The sequence below is a fragment of the Lepidochelys olivacea genome, assembly GCF_965140295.1.
Source record: "Lepidochelys olivacea isolate rLepOli2 genome assembly, chromosome: 1".
In the NCBI taxonomy this organism is placed as follows: Eukaryota; Metazoa; Chordata; order Testudines; family Cheloniidae; genus Lepidochelys; species Lepidochelys olivacea.
Genome location: NC_140411.1, coordinates 196,954,501 through 196,972,668, shown reverse-complemented (window position 1 = coordinate 196,972,668; position 18,168 = coordinate 196,954,501). Strand labels below are relative to the sequence as shown.

The 18,168-nt window shown below is 39.1% G+C and overlaps 1 protein-coding gene across 1 annotated transcript in view; it reads right to left on the bottom strand.

The window, feature by feature from the left end:
- Positions 1 to 984: 984 nt before the first annotated feature.
- Positions 985 to 18,168, bottom strand: part of CBLB (Cbl proto-oncogene B) — a 201,552-nt gene continuing 184,368 nt past the window's right edge. The window contains exons 18-19 of the mRNA XM_084612705.1: positions 13,791 to 13,910; positions 985 to 4,702 (exon numbers count right to left, since the gene is read on the bottom strand). Coding sequence (XP_084468831.1) covers positions 4,440 to 4,702; positions 13,791 to 13,910 — 383 coding nt within the window. The 3' untranslated portion in view covers positions 985 to 4,439. The remainder of the gene's footprint in view (positions 4,703 to 13,790; positions 13,911 to 18,168) is intronic.

The window sequence follows — 18,168 nt, the reverse complement described above, 5'->3', positions numbered from 1 at the left end:
AGACATCTCTTCAAAGAAGATCTCTTTGAGGGAAGATGCGCTAATTCAGGATTAGAGCATTTATGCCAGATATTCTCGAAGAGGTTCCAGATACTCAGGCATTTCAAAACAGTTCATGATGAAATATTTAAACTTGAAAATATGCCCATCACAACAGCTATATTTTGTATGCATGTGAGCAAGACAGGCCTAGGAATCTGAATACAGGATTCTCCTTCTTCTGTGTGAATACCTTATCTCCCCCAGGCTGCTCGTTACCAAAGCAGTTATCTCAAACGAAAATACACTCTCCAGAGTGTATCTTCTCTAAACATTTTCAGAATTTGAATGTTATGTAAAGGGGAAATCCAGCTCACCTATGTGCACAGGCTATTTTTTTTCCAATGGAACCTGTGTAGTAAAGCAAGCAGGATTTGATGCTAAGATTTTATTTCAGCAACAATAGTGGTCTCTGATGCACTTTTTCTCAGCAAAAATCCAGTTACCTCATTGTGATAAAGTACTTTGCCTTTGGCCTTATAGCTTCTTCTCTTAGGAATTTTTTTAGCACCTCAGAAAACAGAATAATGATGCTTAAATAAACCACTGTCTAAGTATTTATAATTCAATATCCTTCTACTGTACAGATACGTTCATTCTGTAGGGCTTTTAAGCTGTAAAAGGTCATTTTAGGTTGTGGTTTTTTAATTAGGTTTTTTTTTTAATTTATTAGCTGAATTTGGAAAGTGAAATAACTGGAATGTAGTTGATACACTAGCAATGGGGGTGGTTCTAAATGCCTTGATTCACCATATTTTACACTTGTCTTTCTGGCTTTTAAGACAGTGCCCAATCTCTATAAAGTATAATCTAGGATAACTATGTTCTTCTGAAGCCACAAGCAGCAATATTCAGGATCATAGCCAAACCACCGAAAATCAAGGACCAACTTGGTATTCTGTTAACATTCATTTTATAAAATATCTTACAAGAACAGATAAAGTACTCGAGGTTACATAATAACCAGAATTGAAAAAGAATGTTGAATAAAATATAAATTAATTGAACACATCACTATGTTTATCACGCTAGACAAGTTTATAAAAGGCATTTTCTGATAAAATAGTTATTTGGAAGAAAACCCTTCAAAATGGAAACTATTGCAGTCCTTTTCAGGAAATCAATCCTAGAAGCACTAAATTCCAGGTCAACAAGCAGTACCTGAATCCATTTAAAATATACCATTCATCTGGTTCCAAATTTGTCCAGCTTTAAGACACAAATTCAAATGGTTACCAGTTCAGAATAATCAGTGCAAAGTAAAGCTTCAAGCTGAAATTATGAGAGGAAATGATTTGGATACAAAAATCTAAATTCACACTATGAAAAAGTCTTTGCCAGATGTGCACTTGGATTATGCAACGTTGACCCATTTGATCAGTGGCCATTTTAGGTTTCTAGCCAACCCATTAATTGGCTAATCACATGTAATTAATTTATTTCAGCGCAGTTTCAGTTTTTAACCTATCATCTTTGGAAAGGATCCATGCCGTTGATGTTCATAAGTATTGCTCACCTTCTGATTCAGCAAATCTGATTAAAATGCAGCAATTTTGCATCAAGGAAATAAATGCAGATGTTGGCATGGTGGTCTAAAGGAGGCTACTGTAGAAAATAGATCCGTAGGCCCCACTTTTACACACACAAGCATTTGAGCAACTTCATTTGAGTATACCCAATACAGTCAGTCGTGTGCTTAAAGTTACATATGTTCACAGGCATTTGCAAGATTAAACCTTTATTTTTTAAATTTTTAAAGACATTTTAGGGAACCAAATTGTCAGATTTACCTCCCTCAAGCCTATTAAGTCCTGTGCAGTAAACATCAACAGTCTAGCAAGGCAATTTCACTCAATTTGGCTTTAAATCTATTAACTGAAACAGGTCTGAGGCATCTCATGTTCCATTGTGTAAGAGTGTCTGATTCGCTTTATCATCTAAAGATGAATGGAATTTTTAGAGTGTAAAGCCACTACCTATGCTATTACATTATAAAGGTTTTTAAACACATGTACAAAAAACAAGTCATGCCAAACAGGCTGGGAATGCTATTAAAAAGCTAGAAAGAGCTTGTGTAGAAATAATTTTAAAATATTTTACATGACTATTCTTCTTGCTTCTTAATTGAAACACGGTGGTGTCATTTATTTTAAGATCCTGAATATAATTTAGAAAAGAGAATCCGTGCCAGTTTTATCCAATATGATTGGAAATTCCAACACATGATCTGCAGATTGTTTGCTTCTCTGTGCAATGCATTTTTTTCCATCGTTGCTATTACTGGCAGTTATGTTAGAGCTATAATTAAGCAATTCTAATAAAATCGCAACATTTATCTTAACAGCATGTATCATTTTGAATTTATATTTGACTGAAATGCTAGAATGTTATCAATATGATGCAGGAAAGAAACCAATCGAAAGAGCTGAAAATAGCATACTTTGTGACAAAAAACGGGGGGGTGGGTTACTTAAACACAGAATACTGAGTAAAACTTCAGCCAAAAGCTTTTGTTATCCCTACCCAAAGAATGAATACTGAAAGGAAGCTGCAAATGCCCTTTTCTAGTACATGAAATCATTTGCTTAGATTGAAATAGAACAGAAACTCATCCCTGTAGCTCAAATACCTCTGATCATTTTGTTTCACTGGACCAAGACAGATTAATGATGGCCATCATGCCATGCTTTGTGATCCTGAAAAGGAATGATTTCTTTAAAAAAAAAAAGAAGCTGTTAATGAAATGATATGATAATGGCAATTTCCACTGGGTTTTCTAGTGACTTTGAATTCCTTACTTGAGATGTTTGGCTGTCCATAAAACTTTAAAATAAATCCATTTGTCGCTGAGATCTGATCTTCTAAGTGGTGTAACTTTTACAACTTGCCATGAGTAAAGGAGAAAACCGAAAGACAAAAAGGAAATAAATATATACCACAACCTAAGTTTATCACAACTTGAAAGATCATGTACTGGCCATATTTTAAAATACTGAAACTACTCTACCCTCCACGTGGTTCATCTGTTCAACAGTAAGGGGGGGGGAGGGAGAATTTCAGTGTTTTCCACAAAAATAGGAAAGCAGCAATATGAGAATTACTGTGGAAAGTCTGGACTCTTAATTTGAGTCTCTAGTAAGAACAAAAAACAAAGGACTTGATTTGGCTTGCATCAATCCATGCTTTAAATTAAAAAAAATAAAAATAAAAATCAGACTGAGGTAACACTGTTCCATCCAGGACAAAGATCTAAGATGTTTCCATCTCTGCAGGGACAGTGAATAAGTGAATTTGGGTATGAAACACAGTCTAATGCAATAGTGTGAACAGAGATTACTAAAGAACATTGTAAAAAGTATTCCAACAGTAGCATTAGGATTTAACAGTGCATCACTCATGTCAATATGAACTGGTCCCTAAAGCCATGATGAACCAGAGGACAATCACTCGAACAGGAAATTAAGTGTCATCCACTTTTCAGAAGATAGGACTGTAATTTACCTGATCATTAATATAATTCAGCGAGATTCCCCATTATTTAGTATGCCTGAGGATACTTAAGGCATGAACAACAGGTGCCCTTGGTATGTAACTTAAGTACAACATCGACATTTGCATTTTAAAAGCTGTCATGTCATGTTCTTTAGTTTCATTACTGCATGTGTTTTTGTTTTTTTAAAACTGGAAATTACATGGATCAAGACCTTGAAGACTATAGGTCACAAAATCCATAATAAAAATAAAAGCTGCCCAATGTCACTGTCAAAATACCTTTAAAAAGGCAGTTCATAGACAAAAAATAACGCATTATACATTCAGATTTTTTTCCTCTCAATAACAAAACAATATCAGAAGAAAACGCTCAGTAGTGAAGGCCACATACTTTTTTTTTTTTGCGCATTTGTTCGATAAATTGAAATGCAAAAACCACTAAAGCCTCTTATAAAAGGAGAAATGGAAATACAGAGCTTCTGGAAAAAAATGATTTAGTGATGGGGTGGTCAGCATGGAAAATGTTGCAAATGCTACAGCTGAACTGACCACCATACAAGGGAATCTAACAGGAACACAGTACAAGTGTCAACTAGAAAACTGTTAACTTGCCAACTTGTAAACAAGAAAAAAAGCAATTCACAGATTCAAAGTTCAAGGGAAGTAAACTTCTTAAAATAATTTTGTCAGTTCAACCCTGATTTTAAAAGTATGGCTAGCAAAAATACAGAAGCCTCAGACCATCTATGAGTCTTGATCAGAGCAGCCGTCTTCCTTTGATAAACTGCTGGAAACAGACCCTCTTCTAATGATGACAAGAGAAGAAAACTTTTCTCTCAAATTCTCTCTCTTGCTCTCAGTTCTAAACATACACACACAATTCATCTGCTGCAGGGACTTGCATGCTGCTATAGATTGAGACGTGGGGAGACTGGTGGAGGAAAGCAGGCAAATTCTCTTAAAATACTACGAGCCACATCGACATTATTCTGGGCTATTTCAAGTGCCCTCTTCACTTCTTCAAAGGAAAAGCCCTCTCCCATAAGTTTTGCAATTTTTGCATCCACATTTTCCAAGGAGGTGTCAGAGTTGTATGCTTTTCTATGGTGGATTTCTGGTGCAGTCCTGCGAGGAAGTGGTTTAGGGGGTCTGGCTGGTGCTTGTGAACCATCTGTTTAAAAAAAAAAAACAGAGACACAATCACTACAAACTGGTTTAAACATGATGTAATGAGGTAGTGCCCGGTAGTTCAGGCCTCAAATTTAGGGAGAACTCAAAACCAAGTTTTACGAAGCCTATTAATAGGACTGTTTTAATGAATTCCCTTCTTTAGTTTTGAAATTCTTGTAGAAACTGTATTAGAACATTCGCCAGAAGTGTTCACAACCTAAACAGTGCAGCATTGTGTTAATAATGCAGTAAGAATCTGAAAGTGGAAATGACTAGTCTATATTTGCATTGTCCAAACTATGCAAAAAAAGTATAAACACAGCATTAGTGGTAAAAATTAAATCTGAATTTTAATTGTCACTCACTCTCAACAATCTGAGATTTTATTAACATGACCAACAAGGATTTTTTAAAAGAAGCTTTTCTTTTTAAACCCCCCCACCCATCATCTCACATTTTATTCACTGGTTTATTCAGGAAATTGCACAAATCAGTAAACTATGTAAAAGAAGATGTTCACCAAATAAACCTGAAGAGGAGAAACTAGCACTCACTTGTACATCATGAGAACATATTTCAGTCATTTGTAGTTTATTTCATGCATGTCACGGGTGCTTGCTACGTAGAAAAATCATTATTTCCTGATTCTGTTCCTCAAAAAAACTAATAGTCCAATGAATTTCAGTGGTGAGAAAAAGATCCCTAAATCTTTCTCCCCAAGTATCACAGTTCATACATTTCAGATGTTGGCTGGGTATGCTACTGCCTTTCTGCAGTGCTCCATAAGAACGTTAACCTTCACAGTTAACACTGCCGCTAAGAATCATGATGTCCTCATGCAAAGAGCGAATAACCACAGCTTCTAATCTTTTCAGAGTCAAGGGGTTAGGACTCAAGTAAACTTGGTACTTTGCCCAAACCTCTTTATCCTTGCTGAGGCAACACTAAGAAGCTTAAATACAAGATGGCATAGAGCAGAAATGCTTTGAGTGGGATGTATGTGGTTGGGGTTTTATTTATTTATTTATTTAGGCTTTCAATCCTTTGAGAAGAATTCTGAAAAGTTCTGCTGACAATAAATAGTGTTCCAATGATATGGAATTAGAGAAAGCTTATGGCAATAACATTTTCCAGTTTATTTACACTGGTGGCAATAGCATTTTGTTTTTTCAAATCTTCTAGATATATCTTGTAATGCAAAGGAGCATTATATTTTCATTATCGAAGTCATACAGCTATTCAGTTTTGTACAGGGAGACTATCTGGATTGTAATCCCACAGAGCACGTTAAACATCTCCAATGGATCAACCTAGTCATTCATATAGCTCAGTTAACTTTTACTGCAGCCTGCACCCCTTTGGTTCTCAAAATATGTTCTCGCACCCCTTACCAAGAATCCTTGAAGTAGGTCAGTTCTTTAAACCCAAATATATTTGTTTGTATATTACAGTAATCGTTAAAAAATGTATAATGTTAATAAATACATAGGTTTGATGAAACAAAGTAGTTGTGCTTTCATGCCTCTGCTTAATTTGTGTTTGATGATTTACCTTCTAAAAAAATCTGGCATGTCTCACACCCCCAGAAAGGGCATCTCGCACCCAGAGGGTGTGCGTGTACCCCAAGTTAAGAACCACTGATATAGGTCGACTCAAGATGCATTTCCTGACTCAGTTTTTATGCATTCAGATAAGCTTGTTTGCATCAGTACAGGAATTCTATTGTTAAGTCAGACAAGATCCAGGAAATATTTTTCTAGAAAGATGGTGGGGTTAATGTAACAAATAGATGAGAGTAATTTTATTCAGATTTCATCTTAAAAGACTGGGTTGAATCTTGTGCTGGAAACATTGCTTATTTCTGCACAACATGGTGATGAGAAAAACAGCAGATTGGATTATTTTGTCTTTATAAAGGACACTGAAGATGAAAAGTGCTATATAAATGCTAATGATAAAAAGACAACACAAGACAGGTTTGAGCCTACTAGGGAAAGGGGCGTGAAATACTTGTAGGATTAGATGATTAGCAATATTTCAGAAAGTTTACTTACCAGTAAGAGAGGAATAAGTAAAATCAGGAATTCAGACTTATTTTACAAAACTCAATTTACAGTATTATTGAAGAATAGGGTCCATAATTAAAATCAAAGCATGCACAATACTAGAAAATTGCAAGACAAATAATGTAACATATGTAAATCTGAGGCTAAAAATATGACTATCAAAGCAATTTTAGAAAAATCATTATGGAAGAAAAGTATCTAAAGAACAAATAATACAATTAAATTTGATACAGTTTGGGGGGGTGTCGGTGGGGAGAGGGGGGGGAGAGAGAGAATGTGAATGAATGAATAACTAGTTCTGGCAGCTCCAATCTGAACCCAAAATTGGAGTTTTTTCTTGACTAAAAGCTTCATGCTGCCTAAAACCTGCTGAAACCAATATAATTTAGGGAGACCATTTTTAATTCTTTCTGAAGATTTGCAACATATATTTTCTTCTCATTCCACCGATGTCTCTATAGCACAGGTCCTTTTAAATCTCCAGCTCTCACTCTCTGTGTAACTCAATTCCCCATTTTTTTAAAATGCTGACACCTCTTCTCAACATCTTCACATCCATATAAAATTTTAGCGGACTATGGGTATCCTGTTAGATTCTGAGTTTAAAAATATTAAGCTTAAACTGCACTTCCATCTGGACACAGAGTCAGAGGCATTTAAACAGGCCTTTCTTTCCTGCCACACACACAGATGTGCCAGCCACCTTGGATTCTTAAAAAAAATAAAAATCTCTAGTTGAATTTTCAGTTAATTGTATATTCATATAATTCAATTAATTGTTTCAGCCTCTGAGCAGGCAGCCTCAATCACTCACATGTCTGCTTCTATGATGCCTTCAACCCTTAGGAAACTAGTTAATCCCAAAGGAGATAATGCCTGGGGACCGGCTAATTTAATAAACACCTATGGCTCACTAGCAGAAGGTTAGGGGGAGAAAGTCTGTGGTGGGGAGAAAGGGACCTCCTAAGCTGCTGAGAGGCAAGGATAAATCAGGACTCTCACTGCCTGGGTAATGATGTCAAATAGTTTCATTTCCCCCTGCAGTGAGCCACACACTCTGTTCCCTTCCTGCTTTTTAAACACATCCCAGCTTCTGCTACTGCCAGTCTGGGAAGCAGCAGGGATAAACAGCACCATGCAAGCATGCCTGCTGGAGGGTGAGAGTGAGGAAGCAAGCTTGTCTTGTGAGGGTCTCTGTGGAGTGGAGGAAGGCAGACAAGTCTATTTGGGGTAGAGGAAAAAACACCTTCGAGGGGATATTAGAGAGGCAAGGGGATCTCTCATTTTGAGGAGCTGAGGGAGCCTGAGTGAAGAACTTTGCTGCCTCACTGTAGAATGCTAAAAAAGCGTAAATCTTCCTCAGAGCCCTAAAGCCTGGGACTCAACAAGGCATCACAGTGCTCAAGCAGATGCTTGCAGACAAGAGGAGTCTGAACTATATTTAAATCAACCTTTAAGTATGTAACAATAGCAAAAATGCACCAAGCCGGATGAATTTTTCTTTTGTCATTTATAAATAATTTAAAGAGAGGCAAGCATGATTTTACATTTATATTTATTAGCGCACCCCAGAGCAATGTGGACAATGGCATAACAGTGCATTAAAAAGGCCAGATTGTAGGCAGGGCTCCGAAAGCCACACAGCTTTGAACCCATTTCGCACAGAGCATTTAAGTGCAATACTAAGGAGATACAATAAATGTATACACATTCTCCTCTACCTTGCATCTTGGGTAGTCATTTACATTTGAGCAAAGTGAGTGTGGAAGTCAGACTGCTCCATTTACTCATACCCAGTGATGAGCTGCCAAAATCTTAACTGGTTCCCTCCTCATTGCATGAGGGGTTCATTGCCCACCCCCACGCCCCAGGACTCCTGCCTCATCCAACCCCCCCAAGTTCCTTGACACCCCCCCCAGGACCCCTGCCCCATCTACCCCCCTCCCCTGTCCCGACTGCCCCCAGAACTGGGCAGGAGGGTGTCGTGGGCCACCACAGTGGGTGCCCACCCCACCCAAGAGCCAGAGGGACCTGCTGGAGGGCGAGGTGGGGAGTCCCGGTGGTGCTTACCTGGAGCAGCTCCCAGGAAGCATCCGGCATGTCCTTCTGGCTCCCAGGGGCGGGGAAGCATAGCTATGGGGGGAGCAACTGCTCCCCCCACTGATCACATCAAAAGTGGCACCTTAGGCGCTGACTCCCTGGGTGCTCCAGGCTGGAACACCCATGGGGAAAATTTGGTAGGTGCAGAGCACCCACCAGCAGCTCCCCACCCCATGCCTAGCCCCAGATTACCTCCGCTCTGCCTCCTCCCGTGAAGGCACCGCCCTGCTTTGCTTCTCCGCCCCCCACCCCCAGCTTCCTGCGAATCAGCTGTTCGGCAGGAAGCCTAGTAGGGCTGAGAAGCAGGCGGTGGCTTCACACTCAGGCCGAGGGTGGCAGAGGCGAGCTGAGGTGGGGAGCAGTTCCCCTGCGTGCCTGCTGCAGCGTGGGCGGCCCTCCTCACGCCCCCCCGCCCCCGCTCACCTCTGCCTCCCTGGGCCTGAGTGCGAAGCCACCGCCAACTTCTCAGCCCGCCCCGGCTTCCCGCGCGAACAGCTGATTTGCAGGAAGCGGTGGGGGGGGCGGGGGGGGCGAGAAGCAGAGCAGCGCGTTCAGGGGAGGAGGCAGAGCGGAGGTGAGCTGGGGCCGGGGGTGGAGTGGGGAGCTGCCGGTGGGTGCTCCGCACCCACCAAAATTTCTCCTTCGGTGCTCCAACCCTGAGCCTAAGGCAGCACTTTTGGCCGGTTCTGAAAGGGCTTCTAAATTTAACAACTGATTCTAGCGAACTGGTGGGAACCAGCTCCAGCTCACCACTGCTCATACCAGTTGTAGCATGTAACACCTGCTTTCCACAGGTGTAATTGACTGCACAAATGTCCTAGGTAGTGGAAATCGCAGCTGAGCAAGAGACGAAAAGGTGATAGTGTATGTGAATGAGAGAGAGAGAGAGAGAGAGTTCTAGAATCAGTGATTTTTCCCCTCATTCTATTCATTATTTTTACCTGAACTCCCTCAGAAATTATACCATCACAATGTTTATGTTATATATAAATCCTCTGGAACAATGAAAAAGTGAAAAATTGAAAGCCATTTTTGAAATTTTCCATGCTACATAAATTGCTGTGTTTAGTACTTAGATGCCAAAGTGATAGATGTCAGAGACAAACAACATACTATATTTTACCATATGCAACCTACTTTCTTGATATTAAAGAATTCTAAAGGGCTGTCAAAATATACCTGATAGCTCTCTTAATAATGAGAGATACATTTGGCCTTACAAGTCAGCAATCAAGTTGAACGTTATAGTAAGGCAGGTATTCCCATTTTATAAATAGACAGCCTGAGGCACAGAGGGGTCAAGTGAGAAGGTGTACCGTGAGTCAGTGGTAGTGTTAGGAATAAAATTTACTCTAATTAGTGGACTACATTCACTTCCTTTCTAACACAGGTCCAACAGCAATCCTAAAACAGGTTTGGAACGAACAACTGCTGGCTATCAGAGATGAATGGTTAAAGAATACCTCAAACACGAAGTTATATTCTCCATACAAGGTTGTCTTTTTGAATCCTGGAGTAAGCTGAATCTGTTCATTCTGAAACTTATTAATTCCATAGGATGGAATTACAACCACTACAAATACAACTTTCCAATTATAGCATAGCATGATTTAACAAACAGTTGCATTTAATTCAAATTAAACTGAAAACTTTTATGTACGTAGTAGCATGCTGGATTAGTATATTTATAGCGGAGGTTAAAGCATATGGATATTTTTAGAAGATGTTTATGCAAATCATCTAGGTAATGAAGTATTTACTAAGCAATACCAAGAAAACTATTTGGATCTTAAATAGCAAGAAATTAAAAATTTCTCTACATCAGCTTCCTTTGTGGAGGGCTTTAAAATATACCAGTCCCATGAAAAAAGCATATCCATTAAAAGACTATGCAGAAATGTAAATTACCGTGTGAAAAGCAGGCAAATCCTTTCTAAGTGAGCTTTAAAGAGAAGCCTTAGAAATAATATAATCGATGAAGCAACCATTGTGTTTTTATATTGGCACAGAGGGAAAACGGTATGCCTTGTTGTTGTAGCTGCGTCAGTCCCAGGATATTAGAGAGACAAGGTGAGTGAGGTATTATCTTCTTCAGAAGAGCTCTGCATAAGCTCAAAAGCTTGTCTCGCTCACCAACAGAAGTTTGCCCAATAAAAGGTAATACCTTACCTACCTTGTCTCTCTAATACCTTTAGGGTAATCTGTTTATTATATTATCACATATGTATATTAAAACAGCACCCAGAAGCCCTTCAGTCAGAATCAGGGCCCCATTCTGCCAGTCAGAAAGACAAGAGCCCTTCCCTGAAGATTTTATAAACTAACACGCACTGTAAAACCAATAATGCTATCTAAATAGTGAGCACCAACATTCTGTTAGGGGAATTGTAGTCTTGAAAATGCTATCATTTATTTGAGACATCAAACTGAGGTTCTAAACAGTGGTGATCATTAAAGATCCTCTGGCACTTTTCATGCTTAATCCTGCCTGTAGTTTCAACTGGAAAATGTGTTCTTCATTTCCTGATCTATACTGTAGTATACTGGTGTAACACACTGTTAAACGAACAATGTCAACTTTACGGTATTTAAAAAAAAAAAAATCACACTTTGGTTGGAAAAATCTATCACCTACTGTCGTGGCAAGTAACACCTACAATTACTAAAACTGACAGACAAGATGGAAAAAATCATGTTTTTCAATGTGTTCATTTTGTACATTTGAGAATAGTTTGCACACATACAATTTCACTGTTTGCCCTGAACAGTTCATCATGGCCCAGACCTAACAGCTACCTGCACATGACTCAGTGCAACTACTCACATGATTAACTCAGGGCCTCTGTTGGCCAGTTTCCCCTGATTGTACGGGCTTTCATGCAGCAAAAAGGAGAAAAAATACATTTGTAAAGAACAGGAAAACTGACCGCAAATAGGCAAAGGACTCAGGGATTGGGGTAATAATGAAACTACTTTTACTTTATTTCTTTTTAAACTGACTAGGTTTATGGTTGACAGTGTCCCTTTAATTAGCTGCTGTGTTGTACTGCAAAGGCAAGTACATTCATTGGTGTATTAAGTGATTTCTACTGTACATAAAAGGATAGAATCATAGGACTAGAAGGGATCTCGAGAGGTCATCTAGTCCAGTCCCCTGCACTCGTGGCAGGGCTAAGTATTATCTAGTATTATCCCTGACGGGTGATTGTCTAACCTGCTCTTAAAAATCTCTAACGATGGAGAGTCCACAACCTTTCCCTAGGCAATTTATTCCAGTGCTTAGCCACCCTGACAGGAAGTTTTCCTAGTGTCCAATCTAAACCGCTCTTGCTGCAATTTAAGCCCATAGCTTCTTGTCCTATTCTCAGAAGTTAACAAAATTTTTTTTTACCCTCCTACTTGTAACAACCTTTTATGTACTTGAAAACTGTTATCACGTTCCCTCTCAGTCTTCTCTTTTCCAGACAAAACAAACCCAGTTTTTTCAATCTTCCCTCTTAGGTCATGCTTTCTAGACCTTCAATAATTTTGTTGCTCTTCTCTGGACTTTCTCCAATTTGTCCACATCTTTCCTAAAATGTGGCACCCAGAACTGGACAAAATACTCCAGTAAAGGCCTAATCAGCGCCGAGTAGAGCGGAAGAATTCCTTCTCGTGTCTTGCTTACAACACTCCTGCTAATACATCCCAGAATGATGTTCTCTTTTTTTGAAACAGTGTTACACTGTTGACTCTCATTTAGCTTGTGGTCCACTATGACCCCCAGATCCCTTTCCACAGTACTCCTTCCTATGCAGTCATTTCCCATTTCGTATGTATGCAACTGATTGTTCCTTCCCAAGTGGAGTACTTTGCATTTGTCCTTATTGACTTTCATCCTATTTACTTCAGACCATTTATGCAGTTTGTCCAGATCATTTTGAAATTCAATCCCATCCTCCAAAGCACTTGCAACCCCTCTCAGCTTGGTATCATCTGCGAACTGTGTGTGGGCTCTCTGACATTATCTAAATCATTTATGAAGATATTGAACAGAACCCGCGGGAAACCACTTATTATGCCATTCCAGCTTGACTATGAACAACAGATGATTACTCTCTGGGAACAGTTTTCCAACCAGTTGTACGCCCAGTTTACAGTAGCTCCTTCATAGTAGCTCCTTACAGACTTTCAATCTGTCATTGGATCTGTGTGGGGGCAAGGGTCCAGCCATGTGAATCCAACTGTAGGATTGGATACATTATAATTGGACTGAAATTTTGAGGTTCCTTTTGGATCAGAGATGCTATACATTATAGCCATCTTTTTAATTTGTTACATTATGTTGACTGGGTTGTTACAAACTAGCTATGCTATTTTAGTTGCTTTTGGGTTTCCTGTGTATTTTAAAACGTTTTACAGTGCCCAGAGCCACGGAAGGCACATTGGTACATATCTGAGAGAACAATATATAGGTTTAAGTTCTATTTTGTCCACAGAACAATACAAGAATAAAATTGGAACCAAGAGGCACAGTGGCCCCTGCATGACTTCTGACCTCTTGTGATCCCCAAAGGAACAGGGAAAATACCTTATCAAAAAAAAAGGATACCAGAATTCACATAAGCATTTAATGTCTATGGGTAGGATTAAAAGGAATAATCTTTAAAAGGAAAATTCTTTTCACCGACCCTTCAGACCATAGAATAGATGAGCCACTCTGGGACTTTATGTCCTTTCAGGAGATCCATCTCTATTGTTTCTCTAATGGTTACCTATCTGTTTTTCATAGGAAGAGAACTGCCAGCTTTTGTTGTGAATAACAGCGGCCTTTCCTCAAAAACAAGATAGCAATGCACTGGCTGATGTCTGCCAATTTGTCTGAGCTAAGATTACTTGCTTTCTTAGGCTGCTACTTTATCTAACCACAGTTTTGCATCTTACCTGAGGAGTATGGAAGCTGATCATAGTCCTGTGATGTTCTATTAGTTTTGACATTTTCCCCTGTTAATCTTCGAGCAGGAGGCAAAGGAATTACACTAGTAGCTGGATCAAAAAAGAGATCTATAAAAACGAGAGGATACTTAAAGTTAAAAATGTTCGCAAGGTTCATACACACGGGACCAGATTAGAGCTGTATGAACAAGAAGCTTCAGGAGAGAAGGGATTGTGAGTGCAAACAGGGGTGTGTGTGTGTGTGTGTGTGTCAAAAGGAACACACACACACACACTTACGTGCATTCATGCAGTGGGGATGTAACTATGCCTAGCAATAACCAATGGAGGTGGTTAACTTAATATAGTCTCCCTCCCCAACATATATTAAAGAAACTAGTGATAGGGGTAAGCAAGCTTTGTGTCTGTCTTTGCCAATTACTGAAGACAGATTAAAAAGTCAAAGCAGAAGATTAGAACATTCTCTCTTCTCCATTTTTAGGCCCCTATTGAAGACAGTACTCCAGCAGGTGCTTAGCTTTAAGCAATGCTGAAGAGCTATCCTGAACAGGTTGCTTTCCTCAACTGAGTCTTCAATCCATTTACCACAGTGGGTGGAGGGATATATATATATTTTTTGTGATGATCAGGTCCTGACTGTACACTCACTAGATCTGTTGCATGCCTGTGAAATCACCTGAAGGCTTGTACTGTCAAATCATAATATGGCTTTGGAAATCAGTGTCTAAAGAAATATTCAAAAAAAAGAATGAAACAGCAACCACACAAGCATGTGTCTCCGTGTAATCAAAGGCACTTATAAGATTAATGAACAGTGACAGTACAGATCATACCTAATATGTACATATGGAAAATGTTAAGTGACCATAAAATGTACTTTCCAGATTTTATGTGAACATTTATAAATTATATTAAATTATGTTATTTCCAAATAATTTTCCACATAACCTTGTAAATTGCAGATAACATTAGTTTATCTTCAATACTCCATTTTAGAGTAATTTCTGTCCCTGCAATTCACAAGCATGAAACTTGGATTCTTGTAACCTGCAAAGTCATCCATATCCAGTGGCTTATTTGACAAGATGGATGGTGAATTGAACTGTGTCAAGAAAAGTACAGAGTACTAGTACATTACTCAACTTTCAAATCTTGACAGATAGCAGAAAACGTCAGAAAGTGTCACTTGGGTTCATCTAATTACTCTCAGGTACTTGTACTGCAACACATTTACTTGAAGCTTTTAGGTGAGGGGTATTTTTTAAATGAACTTGCCATTTCAGAAGAGCAGTTATGAGACAAACACTTCCTGCATTTTTATGCTTTGTTATTTTTTGCTATGTGTTATGGTGGGTTAAACCTGTCATATTTCATTACGTGATTGATGCAACTCCTTGCAATAGCGTGATGTGAACTCAAAAATGTAAACTTGATTTCTAAATGTTTCAGATTTTTTTTTGCCTCGTTTTTTGCTGAGCAAAAGGAATACAGCATTTAAATAAACAGAAAAAGTGCAACAAAACTATTTGTAACATTCAGTCTGTAGAGATGTTAGAGGTATTGAAAATACTAATCTACCTGATGGTTTGGTAGACCCTGTAAATAACTTTGTGCTAAAGCATGTCAACACCTCTAGAGCCACATACCTTTCAACGTCATATTTCACGGAGAAACATTTAATTATCCAAATACATACATGACTTTTGGATTGACCCTTACAGTGATAGACTCGGGCATGAACTATCTTTTTGTTGGGTTTGTACAGCACGTAGCACAACATGGTCTGAGTCCATGCCTGGGGCCCCTAGGCACTACTGCAGTACAAATAAATGACAACACACTAATCACTGATGCCAAGATTTTCAAAAATGTGTTATCTTAGGCTCCTAATTCAATATTTAGGTACCTAAATTGACATTGGGTACAATGGGATCTGCTGTGAGGTCAGTTTTGAAAAATCAGGTCTGTTTAGAAGTCTAATTTTGCTACCTATATTTGAAAACGTTGGCTCACTAACTACTGTCCTTGGAAGACAAAACCTACAGAAGGTCATTCCAAAAACAACAAACACATTTCAAAACCCAGTTCAGGTTGCTAAGTGACAACATCCTTTACATATGACAACAGTAACAAAACCTGAGCCAGAGGTTCCCCAATTCACCCGTCTTTGGAGATTCATGTCCTAGGCATGCTTCCCATTAGCACAGGGGAAGGAGAATCTGGATAGTGCCGAGTTCAAAGCCCGCACGGGGGTGGGGGTTACAAAATCTCCACGTGACCAGCACGTGTCGGGAGAAGGCTCACGTGCCCCACTTGAAATCCCACTGCCAGGAGCGGCACTAGTGCATGTGTGAGGCGGCGCTGCCCTCTCCCTGTGTGCACATGCGCATGCTGGGGGTAAAGACGTGCATATGGTAGTGCTGCCACCATGCTGACTCCCAGCACAGCCAGAGGGTGGGAGGAGGGTGTGCATGCACAGGTGTGGGAGAGAGACCATGTGCGTGGAGAAAGGGAAGTGAGTTTGCACGAGGATCTGCTGTTCCTGTAGGAGCTGGCCAGCACCAGGTCCTTTGGTCCCCGCTGAAAACTTCATCGCACCCCTTACAGCGAGCACACACCCCACAGTTTGAAAAATAACGACCTAAGCACTTAAACATAAGGAATGAATAGTTAAGGACATAATAAACCTTACACTGTCCACAAAATGAACAAGTTATTGTAAAGGAATCCACGTTTAACACAACACAATCACCTCAACTCTGATCCATGGATTCTTATTGTGTATTCTATTTTATCATCTTGATTTTGGAATTTAACTATTTCCTTTTAAGTGATGCAGTTAAGTGGGAAATATTATCCAATTTTTAAAGTGTCAAATTATGGCAGAATTTTTCAATAAAGTATTTCTATAATTGCTATTTCTGGAGAATAATGTTGTGTCCAATGTAATTTAAAAGGAAAAGTACATAAGACTGTCGATTTATGGTAAAAATTATGCACTTATCGACTTGCAGTTGAGGCAGAACAATATGTATGATTAATGTGGACACAACAGGTTTCTTTTTCAAACAGATTTTTCATTGTGTTTATATTTTGGGATTACCAGTAAAAACAGTATTCTGTATCAGAGCTGTATCAGTGTGGGGTTGTGTTAAAAATAAAATAAAGTTTAACTAATTATCTATCTTGGAAGGATGGCATAGATGGGGTCCAACAGAACCTCTTAATTTGTGAAGCTATTAGACAAGAAAGGGACAACCAAAAACCTCTCTGACAGGAAAGCAAACCATCTTTCAGGATCATTTATGCCACCCACTCACATCACTGCTAATTTATCTGGCACCTCAGCCAGCTTGCTCTCAATCTAACAACAAATGTCATCCATATGCTGAGAAAGCAAAGACTACACACCAGCAGGATGTGATGAAAACAAGACAGAACTGCCTGTCAACTGCATACTACTGACACCAGTGCCCAAAATGCCTTACTGTATCCCTCAGGAGCTTCACATACCTGCTGAAAGAAGATATGTGACAATACAGAGCCTTGCAGATCACCACAAAACAGAATCCTCAGGGTAGGCAGATAATTGGCCAGAAACATCGTCTGAAACCTCCCAAAGAAGAAAGAAGGGAACCCCTCAACAGCTATAGTATGTACCCCAGCCCACAAGTTGGGAGTAATCTACATCAGAGGCAGCAAACAGAACCAAGTTAATCAGCATGGAGGACCAACCACTGTACATTAACAGGAGGACATCAATCAAGACAGTAGCACAGTTTCTGTGCCATATGCAGGCTGAAAACTGGACTGAAAGAGATAGACAATGATTTGGGGATATGAATTTCACGAACAATGGGATGAACTGCAGTTCCTTGCAATCAGTGGGGTTTACAATTTATATAGTTTAGAAGTAAGATTTGACAGTAACTGTTCTATCAAATATATGTTGTTGTTCTTTGCCCTTCTTTTCTAGTGTTGTCCCCATTCAAAAAGAAGACTAAATTGTACATTATATTGTCCTAAAGAAACTAATACTCTGGTGATATGACAAATGATGCATACTGGCAACACAGAACTCAATGGAAAACTTGGCACTTTAAAATAACGGTTCCCATAAGAAAAATGTTATTTACCAAAATGTCATGTCTAGTATGAAAATATTGATTTTATCTATTACATGGGGAAAAGAAAAGTAGAGACTATTTTATATTCTCTGAGATGTTTCATCTCTATAGTTTTAAAAACTAATCTCTCCAGTTTTTAGACAGCTAGCTATGGGAAAAGGTATTTCTAACAGACAATGACAACTTTATCAGCTCAGATAAGCTTCTGCTGTAAACAAAAATACGTTAAAAACTTTGTT